This window comes from Sturnus vulgaris, chromosome 1 (assembly GCF_052056855.1).
Source record: "Sturnus vulgaris isolate bStuVul1 chromosome 1, bStuVul1.hap1, whole genome shotgun sequence".
Taxonomy (NCBI): domain Eukaryota; kingdom Metazoa; phylum Chordata; class Aves; order Passeriformes; family Sturnidae; genus Sturnus; species Sturnus vulgaris.
Window position 1 is genome coordinate 20408040 of NC_142243.1, and position 12030 is coordinate 20420069.

Genomic DNA, 12030 nt, shown 5'->3' on the forward strand with positions numbered 1-12030 from the left:
TCTCCAAAGATTTTATGACTGGTTTGATAATCAAAGGCAAGTATCAGGTTTCTTTAAAGAGATAGGTCTGGTTTGGGAGATTTATGTGCCATTTACTGCTGAGGATGTAAAATCTCATCTTTTCTCCATCTGACATGCTTTGTATGGGATAGTGCTTCTCTGATAGGCATAAGGTTGTATTTTATGTGCCTGTAGTAGAAACCACACTGAAGAAAGAGTAGGGTTGACTTCCTAAGGATCTCTTTTGTATAGCTCTTATTACTTACTTTATGCTTAATACTTGAATGTAATAGAAATTTCTATAGGATGTTTTGAATATACTGTTTTTCAGATCAGAGATGGCAACAACCAAGACTCTCCTGTTTTGGAGAAATACTGTGGTACAGCTGTACCCTCTATAGTGCAATCCACACGGAACAATCTCTACATCAAATTCAGAGCTTCCTCACTTACCAACCTTGGCTTCAGGGCTCAGTACTGGCCATTAGATACAGGTAAGGACCCTTTTGCTGTTTTCTGTGTAGAGTGTTGGGACTTTTCAAATTTTCCCACCAACGAAAAACAACTGGCAATCAGTTTTTAGGATGGTGTGATGGGAGATAAATTCTTAATCAGTTACTGTGTAGTATGCATCAAGGAAGAAAGACTGTGAAAGTAGCCAATTTTATAAGTGTCTTTTTTTATAAACATATCATTTAACCTGATGTTTTGAATCTCTGCAGTATGTGGAGAGACTCTCACTGGAGCATCAGGAACAATTACAAGTCCTGGTTATCCAGATGTGTACCCACATGGGATTAACTGTACCTGGAGTATCAACGTTCAATCCGGCTATTTTATCCGCCTGACATTCACTTCATTTAACTTGGCATTTGATTATAGTTGTGGAAAGGATTATCTTGAAATATATGACAACAGCACTCTGCAAAAATTGGGAAGGTAAATATGTCCATTAGCCTACAGACCTGTGTTACTGTGAAGAGAGCTGTAGGTAGGCCTATAGCACTGTTCTGTAGGTCTTGACATTCAATTTGCTTCTCTAAGTTTTGTGTATAGATTATTTTCTCTTCATCACAGAAACAATAACAGCAATTTCTCTGCTGGGACAGTAAAGGCAGCTTGGTACTTGACCATGAAATGGGAAACACATTTAATAAGTAAGATATTAGGAGAAACTAAGTTGTGTCAAGAGGATAGCTCTTTAAAGGATAGGTTTCAATAGCTAGCTTTGTCCCACTCCATTAACATTTTGATTTATGGAAAATAAACTGAAAAGCATTAATAGATCTCTTCTCAGAAAAGACAGCATTTTAAAGACTTGCAGAAGTGAAAGAAAGATTACTTAAAAGCCTGTACCTTTGGATATCTGCAAAAACTAGACCACAACCTGCATTTTATGGGATTTAGTTTTCATTTTCTTCTTAAACAAGATTTTATCTTAGAGAAGAATATTTTCTTTTATTCCACTTTTCCAATTGGTGTATATACAAGGCTTTCTTGCTGCCCTAGAATTCAGGAACATTTGAATTACTTGGGAACAGTATCCAGCTGCAGCTATAGACTGTAAAATGGTTGGCTGACATGGCAGTATTTTGGAAAGCAAGGAGCAAATGATTCTCATAGTGAAGAGCGTTTTGCAGTCTTAGTGTTTGGCCAGCCACTCTGACTCCTACAAAAGAACAGAGTATGTTGTAGGTACAGGAAAGTATAAATTCAATAAGAATTTGACCTCTTGATGTAAGTCAGAGTTTCTTCTCTGATTTTGCCACGCTTTAGATTTGTATACTCTTGTACATGTAGTGTGCTATTTAGTCCCATGATACAGGGTACATGCCTGGGATCTGTATCATCCAAAGGAAAGAATTGTATAGCTATTCATACTTCACAGGAAAGCTGAATTCTCCTCCAGTGATACAGATGCTTTATAAAGTACTGCCATTCAATCTGGGCTATCTTTTTGCTGCAGATACTGTGGAAGATCAATCCCACCATCTCTCACTAGTGGTGGCAATATGATGACATTGTCCTTCAGGACAGATCACAGCATTGCAACTGAGGGCTTCTCAGCTAATTATATCTCCCTGGATGCATCCAAAGGTAATATGTCAGTCTGTTCATTATGCAAATTAAATGTTTTCAGCTGTCACTGTAAATAACCACTACAAGAAACAGAAACATTATTTGCTGTGTTGCCAGAAGACTTCCTGGTGCCTCTTCTACTCCTTATTCATTCTGCTTTATTCAAAAGCTTTTTACTCCCTAGGAAAGCGGAAAGCAATTTCTGTGAGCAACATTGTTGCTTTCTTTAAAAAGTCAGTAAGAGCTGACATGGCAGAACTGTGGGAATAAAAGCTGAGTATGTGTGATCTAAGAAACTTAGTGATCATGGACAACTCACTTGAATGGGAGACTCTTGGGTAACATAAAAAATTAATTTAGTCTCTGTAAGGTTCAATATTGCTGGTGGCTAGGGAAAGGTCAATTAGGATGAAATTCGATAAAGCACCTAAATAACCTGAAAGTGCAAGCGATTTTTTTCATTACAACGGAATGCAACATTTCTGTCTCCACCAGAGTTCAAGGCTCCTGTTATGCATTAAATACTTTCTTTAAGTATTTTTTAAAGAGCTAAGACTTACATCAGTGAGGCAAAGGAAGAATGACTGCTCATTGTCTCAGTTCTCTTCTCTTTTGGACATTAGAAGGAATTTTTGTCACAGAAAGGGTGGTTAAACATTGGAATGGACTGCCCAGGGAAGTAGTGGAGTCACCATCCCTGGATGTGTTCAAGAAACAACTGGACATGGGACTTAGTGCTATGGAAGGTAGAGGGACAGGGTCTGCCTAGCAGAACTAAACCACAGAAGAGGCAGAGTGGCATAAGGGAAAAAAGAGTAAAAATGAGAATGTGTTTGTAGCTGGGATGTTTGTTATCTATCACTATCCAGTTTTGATGTGGTTTCTGTGTGTGAGTGCAAGCTAAAAGGGATATGTTAGATGAATACCAGAAATTCATAGACTCATCTATGCAGCCATAAACTACCAATGGCTGTTCTTTGTGTGCTCTTAGTTTCTTTAGTTTTCCTAATTCCTCAATTTATTCAACCTGTTTAAAAGCAGCAAATTTTCCAATTCCTACTGCTTTCTTGGTGAGATCTTGGGAAAATTGGCTAGTATTTTATCTCTCAAGCATATATATAGGGGGGGACCAGTACAGATTTTGCTACTGTGGTTTTATTCACTACCAGATAACTTATAAATCCAAAGAAACCATTTCCTCAGCTGTCTTCATTTAATATTTGAGTTATCTTGCATTAAAACCAAAAAGCCAGTAGAAACAATGAAGATTTAATGAGTAGGATTTCAAGGAGAAAATTTATATTTCTTAGAAAGTAATAGGCAAAAAACCCCCAAGTTCTACTTTCAAAAATCTTTCCAGGAAAACTCTGTAGTTTGAAATCGGAATTCTTACTAGTGAGAAATTGCAAAATTACCATCCTTATAAAGTCTTTTTTAAGCCTTTTTTTGCAACTGCAAGCTAAACCTTCTATGAATATCATTGCTGCTTTTTAATGTGATATTTTTTTCCTTTTAACTCACCTCAGATTACATGGGTGGATTGACTCCTTCCTAAATATACTTATAGCAACTTTTCTCAGAGTCCATCAAGATCAAAGTATTCTTTACTCAACATTAATCTGTATTTCTGTCTCTGTTGTAACCATATCTTTCTGTGGGTCTGTTAGTCATTTCAATGCTGTCCAGTTTCACAGTTCTGCCTGCTCTCTTCTGTATCCCCCCCTACCACCACCATGGTGATTGGCTTTTCTCATCTTTCATCCAAAGCACTGCAATATGTGTCCTGTGGAGTTCCAACTACATCAATGCTGTCCCTGGAATGTTTTCAAACAATGCCTTAAAAATGCACATCTGCTGTCTCTTCAGTGCTTTTAACAACTATATAATATGTTTACATGAAATGAGTGCTATGTAATAATCCATACTTTATATAACACCTAGTATTTTCTTTTTCCATAATGAATATAAATATCTTTACTGCTCTTCAGCCAATCTGCACTAACTCTCAATTTATTCTCACTCTTGGAACGATCTCTAGAATAAATACTTTTTAATTTCAGCCACTAACAGCTTGCATAAATACAGCAAAGTGGGAGATAGCCACTGAAACGGAGAGTAATAAACTTACAGAGAAGCTGAAACTATGATTTGGGATTTTTAAAAAAGATATGTTTCTTTTGGTCCAGTACAAGCATAACAGTACCATAAAGTTTTTATAAATACCAGAGAGCTAAAATTATTTTTTTATTAAGAATAAAGTATTTTGAAATTTCTGTTGCCTGAGAGAAGGCAAACACGTACGTATATGGGGATTTTGCTGTGAGAAGCAACTCCTCACTTCCCTGCAGTCATATAAAGTTTAGTTTTCCCACTGTGAGATGTTTAGGTTTGATCTTCAGCTCATGTATATCCAGTTACACTAAGGTAGCAAATTGCTAAGCATAATAATGTCTGAGAGATATACTAAAACTATGATTTTTTTTTCTTTACATCTGCTGCTAATTTAGATTTTTTCTGCTAAAGAAAATATGGTTCTAATCATGTTTCTTGTGCAATAAGAATTCTTCATATTTTTCAGTTGTGTTTTCTTAGCCAGCTAGAGCATAACCAGTATCAGAACTTGTCAAAGATGTTCTGCTTCATATTACACATTTCAATAGTCTTTTGCCTGGAGTTATTTCAGAGAGAATGAGCTATTGAAAACATGGACAAGATTGTCCCTACTCCCCCTGCCAAATAAATTGGAGTTAAAAAAAGATATGTAGGAGTGAACTTTTTCTAATGCAAAATGAAACTAATTTTCTTCTCCATGCATCTTGCTAAACAATATTTTTGTTAGCATGGCTTATCTGTGATATATTAAATACTTGAAAATTAGTCTGAAAAGAATAAAAGGCAAAGCTGTATTTCCTGTTAAAACAAAAAAAATTGAATGTCACAAGATGCAGCCATGGCCCATAAAGTGAAAACAATTGTTTTACAAGTCTGCCAGCTAGTAGCTGTGAATAGCTCATGTATAAGCAATAGATGGAAATCCTTCAGTCAGACATGCCCACCAGACACAAAATTTAAAATGTGTGTCACCTACTTCAACAATAGGTACCTTGGATTCTTAGTTCTTTGCCATCCTTCTGTCATTTAAGAGGAAGAATCACATGGAACACAAGGTAATATTTTAATTTGTTTCAGAGTCCAGGTCTCAGCTACCAAATAGATGAATGTATTCATCACAAAAGCTACATAAGTGTTATGGTAGATTTTAGGGTTGTCTTCTGCCAATTTTGGCTGACCACATCACAAATAACCCATGTAAAAATATCTATATTTTTATAGTACAATATCTATAAACTGTAAGAATTTAATCTTTCCTGGAACTTTTGTGCAGGGTCTTGATAGATACAGGCCACAGTTTTCTCATACGAGTAATACTGGAGTCAGTGCTATATTTTTTTTCCCCTCAAATTCTTCACCAATAAGTGGGAGTTCATCTGTTTTTGGTGATGCGTTTGGTTGGTTTGTTGATTGGTTTTCTGTTTGCTTGGGGTTTTTAAATTTTGTTTATTTCTTTAGAGATGCTTCATTTCAGTCTTTCTGCTGGGAAAACAAGATTTTTAGCAGATTGCCTTCCTGACAGACTTTTTATTCCTGGTCTTTCTCTGGCTTTGGTGAAAGATAATTTTGCTCATTATCATCCTGAATTGTGAATATTATTTATCAGGATGGGTAATTTGGTTTTAAATAGCTTCATTGTGGATTATATATTAGTTACAATGACCGTTTGGAGAAGCCAGAGTTTGAAAAGCATGAGGAAAGAGAAGAACATCTATGAATCTATGAACTTAAAAGTGCACCTGAAAGTGTAGCATAGATCTGTCTTCTTCCTTGATAGCTGAGTGCAAGTTGAGATCTTCATTCCCATCTTCCTGACGGAACCCAGTAATTATTAGGAGTGTGATGCCTGGCTTTGGTCTTCAGCTGAATGAGCAATGACAAGAATTGAAAGTAATGTCTGACAAATAGGTGTGTGCAGAGATGTACAGAGAATGGTTGAATAAGGTTGACCTAAGGCAGAAAAAAAAGCTGATGTCCCATGTGTGCCTTGGGCATCTGCTCAGCTCACCCCAAGTTTCAGGAAAAAGGCTCAACTAGCTGGCACATGACAAATTGTCAGGCTGCTGTAACTTGGCAGCGTTTGATCAGGGTGTTAGTCTGCCTATAGCAGCCAAAATATGAGTACAACTCCACAGTATGTGTGTTTAGGTGTAAATTAGCAGAAGGCAGGCAGAGATTCTTTTTGAACCATTGGACCCAGTATTTTGAGGAAGTTTGGGTCTAACATGCTACAAAAGACCTTTTTGTGCCTCCTTGGTGAAAATCAAGTCTGTTAGCATCTGCCAGCAAAAGTAACTGAAGGCCCTAAAGTGCAGATGTGCTCTCACATTGCCTGTGGAGAGACATATATACTTCATTTGATAGTTCTTTCCTTTTTTTCCTAAACATGCATGGTACTACATAAAGAGTGAATAGTTAGGGATCCCAGTTTTCCTTTGGTACAGTGAGATTGTAAGAAAAATCCTATGTTACATACTGCACTATTGCTTGATTTTTGATTAACTAGGATTGTAGCAACTGATTGGTATCTCTTTAGGGGAAAAAGCATGGATATAATTTTCTACGTTATGCATGATTGCATGAGTGAGTAGTACAAAAGCTGACATTTTTCTCTGCTATTGGCTATTACAGTTGGTTACTGCCATTTATGGCATTTTTTTCAGAAAAGCTAACACATTTGTAATAAAATCAGAAGGCAGATTGAATAGCTTTCAAAACCTCATACACTGGGCAAAGCAAGATGTGTGATTGTCCTCAACAATTGCCTCCTTCTGTTTTTCATGAGCTGTAATAAGTGTCTTCCAAGTAAACTGAATTCATGGTTTTTCCAGACTTATAATAATCACATATACTATTAGACTGCATTCTGAACTTTGGCAAAGGAGTCAAAGTACTTTTTTTCCTGCTAACTTTGCAAAATGTTCACTGAAGGGTCTGTTATTGCCCAAGAACACCCCCCAAATGTTAGTGAGGTGAGTGCTAAAGGGGAGTGCCAGCTCTCCTGCTGAAAGTAGAACACCATGAATTTATCCAGTTACCAGAAAAGAGTTGGCTGTCAAAAACATGGATTCATCAATGCTTTTCTAAATCCTCACAGCAGCCAGCATACTCCATCTATGCTTGGATGCTTGGATTTATTTCACTTTATTTCTAAATGTTAGCCAGAAGTCTAACATTTATAAGGCAATCACTGTTCCATCTTCTGTATTTATTATCCCTTAGCCCATAAAGAAGATTGTTCAGTGAAATATAAAGCAGTACAGAGCATCCAGTTTAAAACAGCCCACTTGGGATATAAGTTTCTTTCTTCTGGCTCCTCCTAGGAAGAAAAACTTTGGTGAGGGAGGGAACCTGGAAAATTCTGTGGAAATTGTTATTAAAAGGGCTGATAAAAATTTGGCTTCTGTAATGCTAATTTTACTGTAGGGGTTCTTATCTAGTACAGCAGTTTTAATATTCTGCAGGTTGAAAGCTGGTATTGTTTGTCTCAGCCTCTGAGAGAGTAAGTAATGGCAGTATTGCAAGAGCTCTAATCATTAATTATGCACAAGTCAGACACCTATCCCTCAAAAAAGCAGGAGGAAAAAATTAGTTAAAAGTAAGTAACCTAATAAATATACACACATTTTCTTTTTAATTTTTTCATGCTTTTTATGTTAGGAAAACTTGGGTCAGATTTCTAAGTCAGATTTCTAACCCTTCAGTCAGCATTCTCAAGAAAACATATGATTTGAGGATCTGGGATTTGATGATAAGCCCTACATATCACAAAACACCATGGGAGCTGGCAGCACAGCCAGGGCATTATAAGGATTTAAAAGCAGCACAAGGCTCTTATGGTGACCAGTACTAACCTGTTTGTTATATGCACACCTTAAAGCATATCAGTGATGGAACACATAAATTACTAAAATTCTCCATAAAGACTTCCATAGATAATGATTTTAGGTAAACTAGTGCATTAAACCTTTTTGATTTGTCAATACAAATTGACAAATACAAAAGCACAAGCAAATGGCAGAAGATTATTGACCTTATTCTGTGTCCTGTTTCTCTGTTCTCTGTGACGAATTAGGAACATGAGTCTGGGAGCTACTTTGAGAGTATTTATCCCACAGAAATTGTTTGCAACAGAGGCCTTACAGGTGACCCAGAATGCAAAAAACACTATTAAAAATATACCGTTAAAGCAGAAATATTTTAGTAGTTAGAATGCCTAGAAAGCAGACATGGAAATGACCAACCTTAGATATGAAGGGCCTGAAGAGTAGCTCCATCCCTTTCCCCTAAACTGTTATGCAATTAAAGAGTTAAGTATAAACATTGCTACACAGCAGCTGTGCTGTGTAAGAAAGCAGATCCCAGAGATCTGTGGCAACCAGCTTAAATGAGCGTAGTTGATCATAATATTTTGCTTTCTCTCTCAGTTCTATTTATAATTAGTCTAAACCTGCCTATTTGGTAGGAAGTATTTAATTTCTTATATTTGTAACCTGTAGGATGTGAAATGGGGAAATGGAGGACCACAGTGAGTCCTCAGGGTCACTTTTATGTCAAATTTTATGCCACTCTCCCTGTCTTCTTTTTTTAGCCAAAAGCTACATAATGTGAACCTCTCCTTAAATAAATCAAACTGTATCTTAAGAACCAGTGGACTGTTTTCTCCTTTCTGCATCTGCTATGCTGATTGGATCATTGCTCTAGAAACTCACTTCCTAACAGGAACTTTCCCCTAATTTCTATGTGTCTGTACTCACGGACATTTTTTTAACTTCAGAACTTCTCCTGTCATTGGAATGTGTTCTATTTTTCCTTTATTCATGCTTCTTGATGTTTAGCTGCACTTGCTAAGCCAAACAAGTTAAGCTCTTCTAGTGTGTCTTGTCTACCTATCTAATTTCCTGCTATATCCACAACCTCTGTCTTACTTGTTCTCATTTGATTTTCAGAACATCAGTGACCACGGTTATCCACATTTTTCCAAGTGACACGTCACCATTGCCTAGTGCAGTGGCACCAGGATTTCCTGTTTTGCCTGAAAACACCTGGCACATTTCACATTTCTTCTTGCCCTTTTTGCAGCCATATCACAAATTTTACTTATTGACTATGATCAACTAATAGACAACAATTCTTCTTTCCAAACAAAGTTTCATACTATTTTATAGCAAATATTTTTATTTCTAGTCTTTATGTCTGTGCTTTGAAAAGACCATATTTTAAATTATTGCTGAGGTTCTAAGTCAGCATTAGTTCACACTATTTTCTTCTTCCCAGCTCATAAATTGCTCACAACAAAAAGAGCTGTAATTCATTTAAATATAAGACCTTAAGTAAGACTCTTGTGTCCTCAAATTCTAAAGATTATACCACTTTCCAACTTATGTTGTCACTTATGGCCCAGAAAATGGAGAAAGAAATTTAGGTATAAAATCCCCTCTAACAGGTTTGACCATGGGGAATGCTTGAAAAAAATGTAGCTTCTCCTCATAGCTAGAAACTATATTTAGTTTCCATCACCACTGCTTTTCAGAAATTCAGGAATTCTACCTTTTATGTTCAGCAAGATATCCCTTTCAATTTCCCTTGTCTGCTTACCTGGGCTTTAAGACAAAGCCATCTAGGTAGCTGAAACTGCTTTTATGTTACCTATTTACTACAGATACTGTGTTCTGGTAAAAGCTGAACAATCAGCTCAAATGTAAGAAATTCTATGAAGCAGCTGGATTGTGTTTTTAGTTTATACTGTTGACATTCAGCAGTAAGAAGTGTCCAGGAAGAGTTATAATGCACAGGATGTTTGCTCCTCTGCCTGTTGAAAATAGAAATTTCCTGTTAATTTAGCAGACATATGACATTAATTAATCTTTGTTTCTTTTCATTTTAAAGTTTGCTCACACAACTACACTTCTGATACCGGTGTGCTGACATCTCCAAACTACCCCAATAACTACCCTGTCCGGACTGAGTGCATCTACACCATCACAGTGGGGATCAACAGACAGATTGTGCTGAGCTTCACCAACTTCACCTTGGAAGGGAACAAACGCTGTACAGAGGATTATATAGAAATCAGGCAAGGCTAATTCTTTCTCTTGTCCTTAGTACTGATTACCATGTATGTTGTCCAAACCCACTTAAGCATGTTCAGTATCTTTAGTTTTAACTATACACTTTGCTGTCAGTATGGGAAAGGGACTTTTCAGAGAGCTTTAAAGGCTACCTTTTCCTCCTCTCATCCTGCTCTGTTGTTAGCTTTCCCACTTGATAAATTCCAGTTCTGAGAGCAAGTGGAGTGTGTGGATGTGGCTGTGCTCCCATGCACTGCATTTGGGTTGTTTCCTTAGTGCAGAAACAGAGAGTTTTATTATCTGTTTTGTGACATACTCTCAGTGATATTTGAAAAGTCGTGGCAGTTAGGTGAAGTTCCAGGTGACTGGAAAAGGGGAAACATTGTCCCCATTCTTTAAAAGGGTAAAAAAAGGACCCTGGGCCTGGAAATATCGTGGAACAGCTCCTCCTAGAAACTCTGCTAAGGCACAGGGAACACAGGGAGGTAGCTGGAGACAGCCAGCATGACTTCATTAAGGGCATTCCTGACCAACCTAGTGGGCTTCTGTGATGGAATGACAGTGGATGAGTGAACAGCTACAGATGTCATCTGTGTGTGACTTCTGTAAAACTTTTGACACAGTCCCCCACAACATTCTCCTCGCTAAATTGGAGAGAGATAGATTGGCTGGGTAGATGGTTTGGAAGATGAGGAATTGATTGGGTTGCCACATCCAGAGGGTAGTGGTCAATGGCTTGATGTGCAGAGGGAGATCTCTGACAAGTGATCCCTCAGGGATCTGTACTGGGATCAGTGCTATTTAATATCTTCATTAATGATATAGACAGTGGGATCAAGTGCAGATGACACCAAGCTGAGTGGTGCAGCTGACATGCCTGAAGGACAGGATGCCATCCAGAGGGACCTGGATAAGCTTGACCAATTCACCCATGTGAACCTCATGAGGTTCAACAAGGCAAAGTACAAGGTCCTGCTCCTGGTTTGGAGCAACTCTCAGTATCAATACAGGCTGGGGAGTGAACAGATCAAGAGCAGCCCAGTGGAGAAGGACTTGAGGGTGCTGGTGGTGAATGAAAAATTAGAGAGGCTCTGGCAATGTACCCTTGCAGCCCAGAAAGCCAGCTGTATCCTGGGCTGCATCCAAAGCAGCATGGGCTGCAGGCTAAGGGAGGAGATTCTGCCTCCCTGCTCTGCCCTGGTGAGAGAAACCCCACCTGGAGTGCTGCTTCCAGCATGAGGACATGGAGCAAGTTCAAAGGAGGACCATGAAGACAATCAGAGGACTGGAGCACTCTCAAATGAAGACAGGCTGAGAAAGTTTGGATTGTTCAGAAGAAACTTTTTACAGTGAGGGTAGTGAGGCACTGGAATAGTTGCCTACAAAGGTAGCTGATGCCCCATCCCTGAAAATGGTCGAGGTCAGGCTGGACAAGGCTCTGAGTAAGCTGATCTAGTTGAAGATGTAACTTCGTTGCAGAGTTGGGTGGCATAGATGACCCTTAAATGCCCCTTCCAACCCAAACTATTCTATATTCTGTTTTATGTTTATAGTCTTTAGACAGCAGCTACTCTAGGAGGTAACGAGAGGAACATGTAAATAATCTGCTATATTTTTCTCTATTGGCATGACCATTAAACTTAGAATACTAACCTAGTGATTCTAGGGAATTTTACAGGACAAACAGAAGAAAGGAATATCTGCAGGAAGGTTACCTGCCTACAGTACAGCAGCACCAGGTGCATATCCTTTCTGCTGTGTGGCTGCA

General features: G+C 38.1%; 1 protein-coding gene and 1 long non-coding RNA gene across 2 annotated transcripts in view; one reads left to right on the forward strand and one right to left on the reverse strand.

Annotated features, from left to right (window-relative positions):
• The window catches only part of CUBN (cubilin), a 132724-nt gene that overhangs the window by 15843 nt on the left and 104851 nt on the right, over positions 1-12030 (forward strand). Inside the window, exons 12-15 of the mRNA XM_014875659.2 lie at positions 332-494; positions 723-939; positions 1967-2097; positions 10081-10267. Coding sequence (XP_014731145.2) covers positions 332-494; positions 723-939; positions 1967-2097; positions 10081-10267 — 698 coding nt within the window. The remainder of the gene's footprint in view (positions 1-331; positions 495-722; positions 940-1966; positions 2098-10080; positions 10268-12030) is intronic.
• LOC148225101 (uncharacterized) overlaps positions 1-12030 on the reverse strand; it is a 35709-nt gene that overhangs the window by 11486 nt on the left and 12193 nt on the right. The window lies entirely within an intron of this gene.